We start from the raw sequence: 17258 nt of genomic DNA, 5'->3' as shown, positions 1-17258 counted from the left end.
AACACTCAAAGGTGTCACAGGGATTCTGTTCCTTTCCCTTTAACGCATGCGGACACCTGCAGTAGAGGTAACACCGTTAGTTCTGTCAGGTTGGGTCTATTGTTTGCTGTAAGAGGCGTAGACAGAGAGTTGGTCAGTGAAGGTCCGGAAAGAGGGTTGTAACCTCTTGCATTTGGTGGCAGTTTCATTTAAATACCCAATAGAAAAAAAAGTTTCTCTATGTTTCTTGGATTGTAAATGTATGCTAATATCTACCCCCTTACCTACTGATATCAGAGGTCACAAAGAAACAACAACACGGACAGATGGAGGAGCGTCTTGCCGTATAAGTCGGCAAATACAAACATTAACACACTCTGACAAATCCCTCCCTGTCGTTTGGAAACATAATCGAAGCATAATGAAGCTTTTAGGCCATTCTTCGACAAGAACGGGGCCTTGGTGGCACCAGCTTTCTGTTATCCACATCTGCCCGTCGCTTGATAATGATCTCACGCGATGTCTAGTCAGGCCATACACAGCTGTAACACACTCTGGCGTAAGTGCTTGATGGAGCGCGGCAAATACTGCTGTCAAGGCTTCACTTAAACATGGCTCTTCAGAGCTAAGCGGCGGGGAGTGGGGGCGGCGTTCAAACACAAGGAGAAGCATAGACGAGGGAAACATCAATAAAGTCTTTGCATGGCTGATGATGAGGCTGCGAGACATTTACAAAGCCTGCAATTATGATGTTATTGACCTCCATGAAGGAGACGATATGGGCGCTCGTCTGCTTGATGTGCGGCGCAAGAGGACGGTGAGAGCTGGAGGATACACTTGTAACATTTGTTATGTAACTGTAAGTACGTAGAAAATGTTTGTTAAATGTTAGTGTAACCGAATAAAATCGCACACTAGAGGGAAAGCGAATTCAAAGGTGAGATGAGGAGGGAAAAGGCGGAAACAGAAAGCAGAAAGTGACTGTTTGTCCTCAGCAAAGCTCTGTCAGGCTTGCTGCTTATTAGATGCCTTGTTCCACAGTCAGTGTGCTTATTAGGCGATCTACCCCTGTTGCTCAATTACATGCACACTGCCATCCTCTAACATCCCAATCTTTGTGTACATCTCCTCTGCTTCCTGTAACGCTGCCAGCCTCGTCTCTCTCTAAGAACAGATTGGAAACCTAAATTACTGCTATTAAAGAGGATTTTAGGCTCCAAACTGTTTCCACGGCGCTGGGAGCCACGGCACATTCAACATCTTCAGGAGGTGCGTGAGACAGTTTGATGGAACTGTATTCCCCTGTGACGCCTTCGACGGCGACAATGGATCAATTGAGGATGTAGAGACTGGATTCTGGGTAAAAAATATGAGGATGTTTACAAGACCAGAGTGTGCTCAAGTGTAAAGTCTGAGATTGAATATTGAGCCCGAGATTCCCATGGATGCTTGGGGCTTGGTCGGGTTCTGTGCCACTTTTCTGTTATTTGGTTGGATTACTGGATCATTTAAAAAGCTTTTTGAAGTATAAAATTAATAACTGGAGGAATAGGAGGAACTTGTTTTGCCTCAGAGGCATCATTTTATTCAAAAATGCAAATTGAAGCTGCTGTCCCCTGATTCTGCAGGATCCTTTATCCCAAATGGTTTTTCCTCATCTCCGTCATAAATATCTGTCGTCCCTCACTGATCGACCCAAACTGGTGTAACTCTGCGAAGCCAGTGAAGCAGCTGCACAACAGGCTTCGCGGCTTTTGAAGTGCTGAAACAGAGCAGAGAACATAAATGGCCTCTCTCCACAGGCCACACACACACACACACACACACACACACACACACACACACACACACACACACACACACACACACACACACACACACACACACACACACACACAGTCTGACCTGGAGGGTTCACGTGGTCCGCAGTAAGGCAGCAGTGTTCCCATGCTGAGTCACACGCTCTATTCTGGGAGCGGGTCCAATTTCCTCCCGTGTCCTCCGGGATTGGACGGCGTACGGCACAATGAATTTTTTTCCACTCCGGGCGCCAATGATTCATGGTGTTTTTGATCAAAAATTGGAAATGAAATGTCACTTTTAGGAAGCTGTAAATAGGGAGCAAAGTGTGTGTGCAAAGTTTGTTGTTAAGGCATAATTTTATATAATCCATGTAATTCAGATTTTCATTTTATTGTGAAACATGGTATAGTTTAAATTAAGGCCAAAAACCTTATTTACCCAACATACTCTACAGTCTTTATGCTAACAAAGCTTTAAAGTCACTGCTAATTCATCAAACTGTGACATGATACACACAAACACACTATTGGGTAACACCCACTTCATTACACTAAGAGTTCCTCAGAGCTGCACCTGTCTTGGTGACCTCTGACCTGGTCCACCCCCCTGCTGCCCTCTGAAAGACCCAGTGCTCTCCTTTCATGCAGACATTGACACACACACACACACACACACACGACAGCTGGCCCAAGGGAGGCAGCCTCTCTTCCAGCCATTAGAGGGGGGGTGCACCAGCTACTGTACTAAAGATCACATGGGTCAAGCACAAAGTAAGGCACAAGCTGTGGACTGGAGCAAATTAACTGCAGGACTGCATGTCTCTGTTGATGTTTGGTTATCTAAATTGATCTTACACAGAGTGGAGATGTAATATAGTAATATCTATGGTAATATTGACACCATTCACCGGTACCCCATCTAATTTCTCACTGTCTAACACCTGTCTAACACACCGGGCACATTTGTGCTCGTGTCTAACGACACGCAAAGAACTCTATGAAATTTTAATGTTGTGTTTTCATTGTCTGAGCCCTCATATCAGACAATCTGTTTGTCTAAACTCCAGCCGAGTGTGTCTGCCGCCTCTTTTAAAGTCAGTGAACCTGTGGTGATCTGTGCTGCACGGACCCTGAACAGGTGAGACAGGTAGTCACAGCTTTCTCATCTCAAAGGACTGTAAGGGAACTATGGAAGGGGCCCGGACAGGGAGACTTCAACGACTGCAACCTGCTTCACGCCTGGATATGTCAATGACTCCAGAGATTCAGAGAGTGTGAGAGAAAGGTGGCTCTATCTAACCCGCTCTTTTGGAGGTTCCTTCTTTCCTTCCTTTCCATCTCCCTCTACTATTCCCTTAAGGAGTGGGAGAGAGAGGGCCATAATAGGAGCCATGGAGGGGAGGGAATAATGATGCTATCTAATTTTTCCATGTCCTGCTCCAAGTTTCCATCTCATCAGATGTTTTTTGTACTTTTCTTTGTTGAAACATCTTGTTTACGCTGTTCCCTTGCGTTCCCTAGATAATTGCCTCTGAGGTTATGTTTAGGGTAGCGTTTGTTCATTTTGTTCTCATCAGGATATCAGAAGCACTATAGATGCAGGTCAAGGGTCAGCTGGCTTATGAGCTGCACATGTGTAATACTTACCTTAGATGAGCAACTAGGAAAAGGTAAATTGATGATGTGCAGTTGATGATGAAATGAAAGGAAAAGCAGCCATGTAGCCATTAAAAAAAATTAAAATTGGATTTTGCTCTATGTGAGGAAATATAAATAATTCATGAGGTGGTACAGTGATGGATGATGTTTGAGCGCACACATTTTGATGGACTCGACACACACACATTCACTCACTGTTTTCCCATTCAGCACCTGTTGTAAAGCCCCACCCTTTCCTGCTCAATGGCCAAATAGGCTTGTTTGAAGATTTACACAAACGTGCATTCACACATAACACATAACAACCTCAATACACACCTGCTAACTACATGGCCAGTGGACCTCATCTTGACCCCAGACTTGGCTGCATGTCCTCTGCAGAAACCAGTTATGGCTTTAAAACATTAATCAGCTGTGAAGTCATTTGCAGATATGATTTGTTCATATTTCTCTCTGCTGTATGTGTGTGTGGTTGGAGTGGTGTGCACTTGATTGTGATTGGAGGGGTTAAAAGAGCAATGTGCTGACAGGACGTCCGTCCTATATCTGCTCTACAGCAGCAGCAGCAGCTGCCTCTCAGTGAGAAGGCTAAATATACTGTATGTGGCTGCTATGGTGCACATTTCCAGCGTGAACTAAGCCAGCTCACATTACACTGTATTTTTTAAATAAGATAACACAGACGAGGTTCATGTGTCAAAAGCCCCTCAGCAGCCTGCAAGTTGAAGAGGTTAATTCACACTGGGGGGGAGAAAGTAATTTTCTATATAGATTCTGTCATGTATATTTTATTGACTCTGGTAAGAAGGCGGGGTGGGGCTGTGGTGTTTTACTGCGCTTCCAATATGCAGCGCTGCATGAATGTACAGTTGGAAGGAGGCAACATATTACAGTATGGCTCTTATTTCTACTTTCTAATTATGAATTCGCCTGCACACCCTCCTGATATTTGGGAGGGATGTGTAGAGTAGGAACATTTGAACAAAAGGAACTTTGTTCACTGCACTGTAGATGTGTGTAACGGTATAACATCTCCCTAACCAGATAAACCAAATCATTGGTGTCAACAATGAGGGATATTTGTGGACATGGACTCACTTACATTCTCTCTCTCTCTCTCTCTCTCTCTCTCTCTCTCTCTCTCTCTCTCTCACTCACTCACTCACTCACTCACTCACTCACTCACTCACACAAGCAAACCCGAACTGTACTGTCTGGGGTTCATATCACATTCACGCTATGTTCAAGGGGCATAAAAAAGACTTATGACATTTGTGATATTCTGGTAATGACAGTTTGGATAAGTGCAGACACACACACATACACACACACACTCTATAGTCATTACCAAAATTATATAAAACCCACTCGTCTTCCTACTCTCTCCTCTCCTTATTATCCCTCTTTCATACTGCTCGCGTTCACCACCGTCACACCCCCGAGGATCTGACATTTTCGCGATGCCAGTCATGAATTACTCCGCCCTGACGCGCAGCTCACATGGAGTCCAACTTCACTCTGCCAAACATCATTATTTTCCTACAGCTTTTTAGCATATTGTGATCGTAAGCACTTATGCGCCGCTCATGATGATTCAGAGCTCAGGCAAACGAGCGGGAGAGAGAGCGATGGGAGCGCTTCCATAAATTTGATTACATCGGCCGTCCATTGGAAGTGGGAGAGGGGAAGCATGATTTTGTTGGTTGACTGATTTATTGTTTTTTTTGTGTGTGTGTTCTCAGGGTAAAACAATGGGTGGACCAGATGCAGAAAGAGTTGGTCACATTGACGGATTCAGGCAGTGGTATCCATGACCTAAAAAAGGTAAAGTCACACACACTCACACACCTGTAAAAACACTCCATTTGAAATCTGATTTAGATAACAATTACAACAGATACAATATTGACAGAGTAATTGCATTCTTCCTTCCATTTTCCACTTTTACCTTCATTAACTCTCCCTGCGTGACCTCAGCTGTCACAACACATCACCCCTCTATATATAGCCGCTCCTCATTAGACATAAGGCAACATCATTCCATCCTGCCAGGCTGATGTACACGCTCAGATAACATCAGCGTCACATCTATACCGTCGCACTTACAGTTACTTGGACACGTGACACACACACACACACACACACACACACACACACACACACACACACACACACACACACACACAGACATACAGACATTCCTATATCTCATGTCACTGCACTTGGGTAGGAGCTTTTTAGATCCACACTGATTGATAAAATCTGTCACATTATTGCATTATTACTTTTCCCCTGACACAACAGCACAGTGACATTATTGTGGAATTGAAGGTATCAAATGTGATCATTTCCACCACAGAGATGTTCCTCAGCTGTCTGTGTTCCAGCGGCTGATGTGTTTGGGGTCACCCTTGTTTAAACACTGTGTACTGTACAGAGTGTGCCAAATTTGAAATGGGTTATTGTGCAGCTGGCGACGTCATAACACACACAGAGGCTGATGATTAAAAGATGTCCCATAATGCACACTGGGTTCTCGTACAGTCTGTGATGTACAGTTGCCAATGCTTCAAGTTTTTGTGAGGAACCACCTTTTCCTTTCTATTTACACTTGATCCACTGAATAAATGTTGCTTTTGGTTGAAATATACGGGAAACCTTTTTCAGAAACTAATTTTGGATACTGCTACACTTTTTTGCTCATTTCCCAATAACTTACTGAATGGGCTTCTGATGGCTCATAGAAATAACAATCACACTCTGAAATGCAATGTATTAGCCTCATTATTGCTCTTTTATTAAAAACAGGATGAACACAAAGGTAAAATAGTTCTGCAGTTTGAATGTTGGATGTTGAAATCCCTCTTGACGGCTAAATAATCGTCTGCTTGGTATTTGTTTCTTATTTCTTTTGCTGGAGCATAACACAGAAAATAATCTTGCAAAATCTGGTATTGCAGTTTTATCTGATAAAGAATATTAGATACTGATGTAGAGATTTCACCCTCAGATAGAGTAAGTAAACGTTACCACTTTTACGATTACTATTTGAATTACATATCAAGTTTCCTGTTCTGATTCTCTGCTCTTCTGTTCTGCTTTGCTCAGATCTATCACAATCACAGAATCCACTTCACTGTTGAGTCTAACAATGCCAGGCAACTGGTTGGGACTGCTGCAGGGGACATCGAGAAACTCCTAGCTAACCGCTCCAAGGCACTAAAGGTGAGTGCATTACACTAGAATAAAGCTGCTGATTGTCCGCTTGCTGTCGGAACCCAAATTTGAAAATCCTCGAGTCCAGTGTTCCTTTTTGCACGGTGCACAAATGGTGGAAACGTGCACAGTCGCTGCTCTAGGGAATGTAAGCAGATGTCCTCCAGCGAACTGATTCGATTCCTCAAAACAAATTAAATCTGTCTTGGAAACCTTTTGCAGACAGACAGACTTAACTACACAAATCCATTGGTGGGCTTTACATGGAGCACTGTGTAGAAGTGTAGCACGGCGGTACTTTGACATTTTAGCCCTTCACAAATGTAGTTACACTGAACAACGAGCGAAAATTGATCCGCAGAACGTAAATACAATGGCGCACCTGTCCAACTAAATCAGGATCTCCAGGCACTGCCGGTCTCGATCAATTGAGCTTTAACAGCCAGAAATGTCCAATTAAGCCTGGACAGCCTGTTGCTATAGTAACAACACTATTGATTAGCCCATCGCTCCTGCCGTGACTTGTGTTTTTCTGGCGTTATGTAATTGCAGAAGGACAAGGGGCAATTGGTTTTTGGTGCGGTCGTGTCGCACCTCGGGAGACAAGCGTGGCTCTTTCGCGGAATAGTGACGTGGCGATGTTCACACCATCTGCCGTGCATCTCACCTGTGAGAGCTACAGTTGTTTATATCTATGCCGAAAGTGTGAACACTGGTAGGGAGCGAGCAGAGAGGGGATGATGTATCGACTTTGCTTCAATAAAACACCATTTCCTGCTGATCGAATACTTTTTAACTCGTCAGTGCATGGTAATTAGAAAGGAGATGGTGCATGGTGCGAATGGGAGATAAATGATTCTGTGTTATGAGTTGGAGTGGAGCCAGGATTATGGTGATCAATGGTTATCAGGGACCACAAATCCACACTGGAACCACTTAGCTGAAGCCTGAACCAGTAATGTTCTTGACCCGTCCTGACCCGCGCTCATATTTCTCTGCCCCGGTTTGAGTGTACGTGTCACTCCTTCTGTCTGGGTTACCACCTCCAATTCATTCACTCATTTCTCCTTTCTCACCTTCATCTGCTCCTCTTCTCTCCCTGATCATTCCTTATTCCTTATTGCCTCTAACAAGGAGATTATGTCTGTTCGCAGGGTGTCTCAAAAGGTTATTGACGGAATTAAATACAACTTGCTGGGCAAGTTCTACATGATCCAGGGAAGAAACCATTAGGTTTGGGTAATTTTGGTATCAATTTGCTGTAATTGATGAGCCGACGTGGCTCATTCTTCATCAAGTGTTGTATCTTGTGAGTCAATCAGTCTACTGGAATCAAACTTGTTTGAGACATATTCACTCATGACAAAAAAATGAAACATCAGTCGACCTGATGGTGGGGCTAGAGTGACAATGGTAAGAGTTTGTCAATGACGTTTGGAATCGCAAATTATGGAATCAAAACTTGAGCTCTATGTGTGCCTTCTCGTTCTTTTTGAGCTGAACTTCCCAGGGATGTTCGTGGCCATTTACACACAAAGCTATGAAGTCATCGGGTGAGAGTTTCTGTATAGGGATTGAATGATAGAAAAGAGAGAGAGAGAGAGAGAAATGATGATGGTTTGGGAAGCGTCAGGTCCACACCTCCCCCTGAGGCAGCGCACAAAAGAATGGAGGCCTATTCAGAGCTCTCATCCATTAGCATCTCAGCCTCTTATTACACAACAATTCAACAAGCAGCACTCTCCTCTCTCTGATCCTGCTAAGCCCTCCCAATGACTCTCCACCTCCTTCAGCACACACACACACATACATACATACACACACACACACACACACACACATACACACACACACACACACACACACACACACACACACACACACACACACACACACACACACACACACACACACACACACACACACACACACACACACACACACAGGATAGCCACGGACCGTACACAAAGAGAAGGTTCTCTTTCATTTGTTTTGAAGCTGTTATGTGTCATCCGTGTGTGTTGTGATGAGGTCCTGCATTTTCGGCAGAACAATTTTCCCTCAACATGCCTTCGGCAGGCATTCAGATCGATGCTTTGATTGTAATGGATGCCGTGCGATTATATCACTTCTCTGTGCACTCAGTCACAGAAGCTTATAATTTGTTGCTCTACAATAATGTAATTTGCCAACACATTAGCGAGAAATTATGATTTAACCCTGTGGACGTTTTCAAGGCCATGTTTTGTGGCAGTATAATTAACTACATTAGATATTGTTATGAGTCACACGCCAGCGATTCGACCAACTTTCACAATTTCCTGAAGAAGTTGCAACTGTACTGGGTCACTGATGGGCTTGAAACGTTTCTCTACATGAAATTAGATGTATAGTCAGATATAAATGCCTCTGAAAAGGTTTTCCTATGACAGTTGACCTTGAAATCTCTGTGTTTTCTCATGGATTTCTGGATCTTATATTAACTTCCTATTCCCTCCTTGCAACTGTTTTGCAGCCTGGCTTTTATTGTGGTTTGCCGCCTCTCTTTTTTTCCTTACACAAAGGCAACTGGTCTCCTCTGGCGATCCTGTGCAAGTGTTTGTTTGTTTGCGTGGCAGGATGAATGTTTGTGTGTCCCCGCAATCCCATTAGAATGACAGCTGCTGTCATTGACTTAATCAGGGCCCTCTCTTGGAGTCGCTGTCCGTCAATGTGACATCTGTCCATCCTGTCACCTCAGCTCAGTCGTCGTGTGACGGCAGATTTACGACTTGGTTTTCATCAGCATTACATCATTGTGTTCATCCTTCCTTTACATTAAACCCGATGGTGTGCGAGTGCTCCTTTTCTTCCTCATGGCTGTTGCTGCCTTTCATTTTTCTTCATCCTGACAAAGAAAGAAAGCCCAGAGACCAAACCCCAGAAACTTTTTAAGATAGATAATCAGCTGTCTTCTTCGTCCTGTCCATCTCTGTCTGTCTCGTCTCAGCTGCTGTCACTTTCTGTCTTGTAGATTTCAACATATACTTTGCCTCTCCTAGAAGTGAACCACGTCTCCATTGTGCTCGTATTTGTAGGGTTGCTGTCGCTTTAACTCGCTCGGCAGTTTCTCCCGAAGGGTTTGTGATCTGACTGGGGAGATAATTTGGTTTGAAAACAACACATGGGCGATCACAGACTACACCTTGCATATGCTGCTGCACCAATATTAAGCGCCTTTAGAATAATAAGTCAAAGATTCACCCAGACAGGACAGACTCATCACTCTTCCCTCTCTCATTTTCTGTGTCTTTGTGCGTCTCTCTCACCTCTGACTCAGTTCCTCCTCCTCCTCCTCTGCTGCTCTGTGCTGAGATTGCCCCCCATCATTGCATTTACCCAGAGTGTGTCTGTGTGTGTGTGTGTGTGTGTGTGTGTAACATGTGAACTGTGTGTGCGTGGGGTTTTTTTTTTTTACTTGTGAATGAATAGACAAATCGCACAGATCTGGCATATCTCCTCTCACACTCAGATCTGCATCTTTGAATTCATTTCACTTTGAATTCTGAGCTCCATTTTAATGGTAACGACTGTTATTAATCTCTCACCTCGGACTCGTCTGACTCTTCTCTCATCAATTATTGAATCTTCCTCTTCAGCCATGAAGAATGTGGTTAACTCCTCAGTGGAACAGGAAGTCTCCACCAGACATACTGGATGACCATTTCCCATAGAAATGTATTTTATTAAAGTGATAATCCTTAGTTTTTACTTATGTTTTTGCCTTGTTAGTGACATCTATTGGTAGTAGGAGGTAATACCAACAAGTTATAATTCTTTTTTCGTTTAGACCGAGTCTAAATGAAACAAATTTTTTTTTTTGACTCTTTTCACTTGGAAGAGGGGAATCTCACTGTCACATGAGAAGATCCCTGTTGTTTCCTCCTGATTCCAGGAACTTCCTGAAATGAGACGCGTGCATTAGGAACTAAATACGATTTCATGAGCCGACACTGAAATAAAATGTGTTAAAATGTTTTTCACACTGAATGCAAAGAACCAGCGATGGCGTGAATCATGACTCATCTCAACTGCCACTTAAACGTAACTGGAATGAACGCAGAAATAGTGTGGACGTATTTATGCATGATAACACTTATACTTGTGTTTATATGTACATCCTTCTTCAGCATTGTAGAACTGCAGTATTCTCAGTAAAATACCAAGACCCAAGCACTTAATCAGCATACTAGAAATTTAACAAATATTGACGATGGACTGTGAACGTTGTTACACCAATTAATTATAATTCGGATTATATGCTAATTAATAATTAATCTTTTAAAAAAGTTGTTCAGTTAGCAATTAGCGACAAAGGAAAAGTTTGTTGATCCCTCTGATGCCATGCTGAGGGATGCTTGTTGACAAAAACACCTGCTCAGGGGGACGCGTCAGCCTGCCTGGACCCCCTGCAAGGACGGTGTCGTGATTTCAAGGGATGAGAGAGAAAGGAGAGAAGAATTGATTCTTTGTTTCGTTAGAGGGTTTTCTCCAGGGAAATGAAAAAAGAGGAAGAGTAGCTGAAGAGGAGAAAGGGAGAGGCAGAGCGTGAGGGGGACCACAGAGCAGACAGCTGAGCACTGTGCCGTTTGAATATTGATTGCTGAGGTTATTTCTGTGCTGGGATTGCATTAGCGCTTTGGCAGCACATCCAAAAGGCTCCGGCTACCCACCAGAGTATGAGCCACAATTTACAGCCATTTTGGAAACAAAATAAGTTGTTTCCAAACTGTGGCCTCCTGCGCTTGCTTCTATCCTCTCGCCGTGGCTCTGTGGCGTCAGGAATCCAAATTTGTGAGTGGGTTGTTGGCTCTGCGTATGTGGGAGCCGCTGTGAGCCGAGTCTTAATTGCAGAGCAGAAAGATGGCACAAAGCACAATTGGGAAGATAATGAACCAAATGTATCAGGTCCCTGGTGTTGCCATCGCATGGGAGCCTTCGCTTCGCGCAGAGCTGCGTGGACCACAGATGCGGCCGGTTGCCATGACGCCCTGGTTGCTAGGCAACGTGGTCATCGTAAACAGCTTCCTCACTCCCAAAAATGAATCACTTCTCGTTCGCTTTCTCACACTCCTCTTCTCCACATTCACCAGTGGGCAAACAACATGAGGAAACTTTCATTCAAGTACCCCCTCATCTACCTCCATCTACCACACACACACATTTACAATTGCCTCTCAAATAGCGTCCCTGCTCATTAAATTGTCTCATAAGCGGGAGAGGGAGAGCCTGGAATTTGAACAGAGCTCGTTTAAATGTTGTGTTGTGTTATGTAGTGGTGCGTAATTATAGAGGAGTCACTGATCTCTGGTGCCTTATAGCGCGTTATTAAACTGACACTGGATGGCACGCTGTTAGTCATTACACGCTGCTATTGAAGCCCCAATCACACACTGGAATCGGTGCATGCTCGCATACACACTGGTTAACGCTCTCATTTACTTTCAGTTCAATTATTGTACTGTACATCAGACTGCTGCATGCTACAAAAAGTTTCATCTTCATTTTTTTGTTAACTGTAAGCTCACTACTTATGCAAACATAAAAGGAAACAACCTGATGGTGGCGCTGTAACAACAACAGGTACATTAAGTCAATAACTTTGGAATTGGACATGGATCAAATGTTTGTTGTCAGTAGCTGGAGGGGGTGATCACGGCCTAATCAATAACCGGTTAAATTAAATCAAAACACAACCCCAGATTATCTGGTAGTAAATCGCAATTCCAAAGAATAAATATTTGTCAGGTAAATTATACAAATGGCATCTGAGGCGATGTTGGGCCTTTTAGACTAACTAGTTTATTGAGTTATGGATCTGACTGCAGCGTGATCGAGCCTGTGGCTGTGATTAATATGACAACTGACAGAATGCTCATAATCAGTTAAGGCAGTGGAAGCATTAACACACACACACACACACACATGGACAATAAAGAAATCTATAAATTGTTAGTGTGGATCTTTTTGCTAATCTAATGCATTCCACGCCGGCTATAATGAATCATATTTTGTGCTGTGAGAAGGAGTTTCCTTAATGATGCAACGTATCCACGCGATGATGCTCAGTGGTGCCGCGCTAACAGTGGCCACCATTGTAGTGTACGTACAGCAGCAGTGCGGGGGCGACGCGCAGAAGCTTAAAGCAGATGGTTTGGCAAAGCATGAAACTTTTGTGAAGCATATTGCAGATTTTAACAGCTCGCTAATTTTGTTTTAGCCTGAGAAAGGCAATTGATGATTATTTATTAATGTCGATAGGCGCGGTGTCATTCCTCAACTCAATTCCTGGATATCAATTTATATTTGATAGCTGTAATGTGGGAAATGTTGATTCAGAATCTCTCTCTCTCTCTCTCTCTCTCTCTCTCTCTCTCTATCTCTCTATTCCTCTCTCTCTCTCTCTCTCTTTCACACACACACAAACACACTTCCTTCTGTCCGTTCAGTCTTTGACAGCAGCAGATGTGTGAGAGAATAATCGTGTCTTCTTTCGCAGCACAAAATCATTGTTGACACGGCTTTGTGTCTGGAGTTAATTCTGTTCTTGGCTTTGTTATACGTCAGCAGCAGCTCAACGTGATGAGCAGCATAACGGAAACAAAATTGCAGCATGACACGAAAATCATAAATCCACTTAGTCTCAAAGTCAAGATCAAGTGGGAGCTGAAAGTACAATTAAAGCTTTTTTGGTAGGATTATCATCATGGTATATTGACAACAATAACAATCATTTTGTGTGTGACTGTGTGTGTGTTTATGTGTACCTGTGTGTGTGCACCATTTGCAATAATACTGCACTTACAAAGTGTATACAGTATAAGTGTGTGTGTGCAGAAGTGTCATGTCATCATTGCAGCCTGGTGCAGCTGTAATTAGGAGTTGCTTGCAAGCCAGCTGGCACACACACTGTGCTCGGCCATGGTAGGAGAGGCAAGATGTCAAACCGCTGCACAATATCAGTGGCACAGATGGTGGCTCCTCTTTCTAACAAGTAACTTCCTGTGGGGAGTTGGGAATGCTGGCTATTTCCTGTGTCAAAGAAGAGAAGTTGGGGGGTAAAAATGTAAACTTGGACGTACACTAGCTGTTTTCTTTCGTGTAGATATACCACTCTCTTTGGCTCTCCCCCCCTCTCTCTCTGCCTTGCTTGCTCTCCCCCCCTCCCCAAAAGGCTGAGTAGCTCTGACTAAAGTGCTGCAACAACACAACAACACAACAGCAGATGCTCATGTTTCGTCTGTTCTCCTGTGCCTCCCTACACATCAATGAGATGGCAGGTGTGTGTGTGTGTGTGTGTGTGTGTGTGTGTGTGTGTGTGTGTGTGTGTGTGTGTGTGTGTGTGTGTGTGTGTGTGTGTGTGTCCTGGCTCCACTACTTAATGTGTGTGAGGCAGATCTTTTATCTTTTTATCCTCTTAGTTTTTACTTTTTACAGATTTAACACAACCATCATATATACTCTCAGCAGGCCAAACACAAATGCCAAGGCACACAGAGCTCACAGCCAGAATCATCTTCATCATCCATCCTGTACCGCAGCAACACACAACGTCATTAGCCGCTCATTAGCAGCGTGCTGATGTCGTATAAATTCATAAAAGCTCATCTTCATCACACGTGAGGGTTTCTTTCCTGCATATCAGCACATTTGTATTGTGTCCAAATGTTTCTCCTCCTACTTAAAGGTGAGGGTTAGAGTGTGTTGTGTGTGGGACCTTTGACCCCTCTCTATAAGCTGAAGTAGAGGAACTCATAATATGACGTGTGTGTGTGTGTGTGTGTGTGTGTGTGTGTGTGTGTGTGTGTGTGTGTGTGTGTGTGTGTGTGTGTGTGTGTATGAAGGGTCTGTAAAGTGTCAGAACGTCAGCAGATTCTTTCAAACGGTGCTGCCACAGTGAAAATATATGAAGTATTAGAGAAAGAAAATAGAATAAAATCATAGCTTAAGATGGATTTAGAGAACCAACACACATAAAGCTTTCAAATTGTGGCTTCTCCTCTGCCCTGGTCGCATGGCTTGACCAACACACACAAATAGTTCCACTTCACCTTTGCTCCTCTGCCCACCGCAAGGTTTCAGTGTCTCTAACAGCCAACGCTGAGAATTTTCTCCGTAATGAGACATGACTCGACAGCCTGTCAAGGCAAACCAGCGTTTGGCAAACCACGGGCATGGCGGCCTGCGGCATTGTGGGGCACACAGCATCACTTTACAGTTCACAATGAGCGCATTTTCATTATCGGTATTAATTGAGTGCCCTTGCCGCCCCTTGATTAGGCAAGAGAGGCAGGAAACAAAAGAAGTAGGAGCCATGTTTCTCTAGCAAAGGGCCGCTGCTGCTGTGGCTGGGGGTAGTTTATGATTGTTTCACACTCTTGATTTAGCATTTGTTAGTGGACATGTGGTGAAATTACAGGTGAGCACTGTTCCCCAAGGGGCCAAATTTGGTTCCAAAGAAAATAAGTCAAAATCCGTCTCTCTCTCTCTCTCTCTCTCTCTCTCTCTCTCTCTCTGCTTTAACAAAAGCAATTAATGTCAGAATTCGAGACTTTTGCAGTGGCAAAAACGATCATCCCCATCGGATTATCACGATCACTGCCTTGTTTCATTGCATGATATCAGCTGATGGGCAGGGATGTGGATTCCAACATCTAATTCAGAGTCACCCAACAAGCGCATGTCTCTTGCTGCACCCAAATGGGGCTGACAAACGCACTCTACTTGGCCTCTCTTGATTGTATTTTCTTTTTTTTTTGTTCTGCAGCAGAATTAATTGAATAATTCATTATTTCCACCTCCTCCTCCACCCATTCCGTAAATTAATTCACTCCTTTTCCCTTGTCAGCGTCTGTTTCCGAGTGCTGTACCCTCAGTGCCGCACGCGTAAAGGATTGGCTCTGATATTTCCCGGGGGAAATTAATAGTACAGTGTGTTTCTAGACCAGGTACAGATTAAAAGCTGGGGCTCCATTATAAACCCATTAACCCGGTCATTAGGAGCAGATCTGGGACGAGCTGGAACAGGTGGTTGTCTAATTTTAGCGTCACATGTCACATGCAGCGAGTCGTCATGGATCTTTGGGTGTTTTCCCCGTGTGGTCACTGTGTAGGCACCCTGTTTGTGCTTCAGATAGTTGATTATCAATTATTGATGATCTGTAGTGTGTTCTCAAATCAGCAGGGATGGGGCTCCTAACTTTAAACTTAAGCTATCTGCTCTTATGTAGGGTTTAAACATTCTAAATTGGCTACCAGTGCAAAATCACGATGAAGACCTCAAAAACGACATATGCTCATAAAACCAAATATATATGTGAATTTTTTGACACAATTACAGAATTTTTGATTGTTTTGATTCTCTGGAGAAATGTACACATACACACACATATCGGCACATGCATATACAATAATCATTTAAACATGGTAGATTTGTTAACTGTTGGCCATTATTTCTGTCTAGGTTACAGTAGCATCCACTTTCACGTTGTCTCAGTGTTCTCAAACTGTGTGTTATTTCCTCCCCCTCTCCTCTCCTCCATACTTCTCTTAGAAACTGGCGATTGAAGCAGAGAAGCTCCAGATGTATCACACATGGAGGGACGACAGCGAGGTAACGTGGGGGCAAAGGGGGTGGGGGCCGTGTTATTCATGATTGTAATAATTGGAAGGCAAATCTCATTACAATGGCAACAATATCATAACGACTTCAGACAAGATTGAATAACATTATTTTACAGATTAGGAGCAAACAAGACAAACATGCACACAAACCAGTCACACACACATATTGTGTATTAATCACAGTATCAGAATACATTAGAGGAGAATGTACAGCAAATAATATGAACATGCAATTATTTTATTCATTCAATTACTTGACCTGTTTACCGGCGTTCTCTTCTCCACCCCCCCAACAAAGAGGGGGGGTGGAGCCATTTAACAAAATGACAAATTATGTTTTGTTTACATTCCGTGGTGGAAGAACTTCACCATTTAGCCAAACCTCAATGAATTTCCCCATTACAAGTTTGCTGTTATGCAATTTCCCCTGTCTCTGAGGAAACGGATGATAATAAGAAGAAAATGTCTCTCTGAAGAGCTGTTTATCACAACGCTTTGGTCGATATTAAAAAGATTACGGCAATTCTCGAGCCAAAAGCAGAATCTTTATTCCAGGCTCACAATTTTGATGAATGCTATGAAAAAAAAGATGATCCTATGATTGATTTTTCCAAACAATACAGGTACAAATCATCCTTTTGCTAAAGAGAAAACATGCAAACAAACAGACCTGGAGCTGCAGAGTATACATATTGTGCAATTCAGTACTAAATGATAACTGAGAAGTAACTAGATTTTTAGGTTTAATAAAGATGCTGTGTCTGTGATGTTCCTAGTTGCAACACAGCGTTTAATGTAACAAATCGCCCCAATTTAAAACCTGATATTACATTAAAATCTGAACCCCAGCTGCTGTGTTAAGATCAGTCCGGTCACGTTTTACTTATGACTCAATTTCATTCTGGTACAAGTAGGCATGTAGAGGGCTCTGTCGTAAAT

The 17258-nt window shown here is 43.3% G+C and overlaps 1 protein-coding gene across 1 annotated transcript in view; it reads left to right on the top strand.

Annotated features, from left to right (window-relative positions):
- The window catches only part of cacna2d1a (calcium channel, voltage-dependent, alpha 2/delta subunit 1a), a 55492-nt gene that overhangs the window by 5216 nt on the left and 33018 nt on the right, over positions 1 to 17258 (top strand). The window contains exons 2-4 of the mRNA XM_076158968.1: positions 5183 to 5264; positions 6549 to 6665; positions 16249 to 16308. Of these exons, the coding sequence (XP_076015083.1) occupies positions 5183 to 5264; positions 6549 to 6665; positions 16249 to 16308 (259 nt within the window). The remainder of the gene's footprint in view (positions 1 to 5182; positions 5265 to 6548; positions 6666 to 16248; positions 16309 to 17258) is intronic.

Source organism: Genypterus blacodes, unplaced genomic scaffold (assembly GCF_046128005.1).
Source record: "Genypterus blacodes isolate CSIRO-AG114 ecotype Tasmania unplaced genomic scaffold, CSIRO-AGI_Gbla_v1 ptg000090l_1, whole genome shotgun sequence".
Lineage (NCBI taxonomy): Eukaryota > Metazoa > Chordata > Actinopteri > Ophidiiformes > Ophidiidae > Genypterus > Genypterus blacodes.
This window is presented reverse-complemented; position numbering and strand designations above follow the sequence as displayed.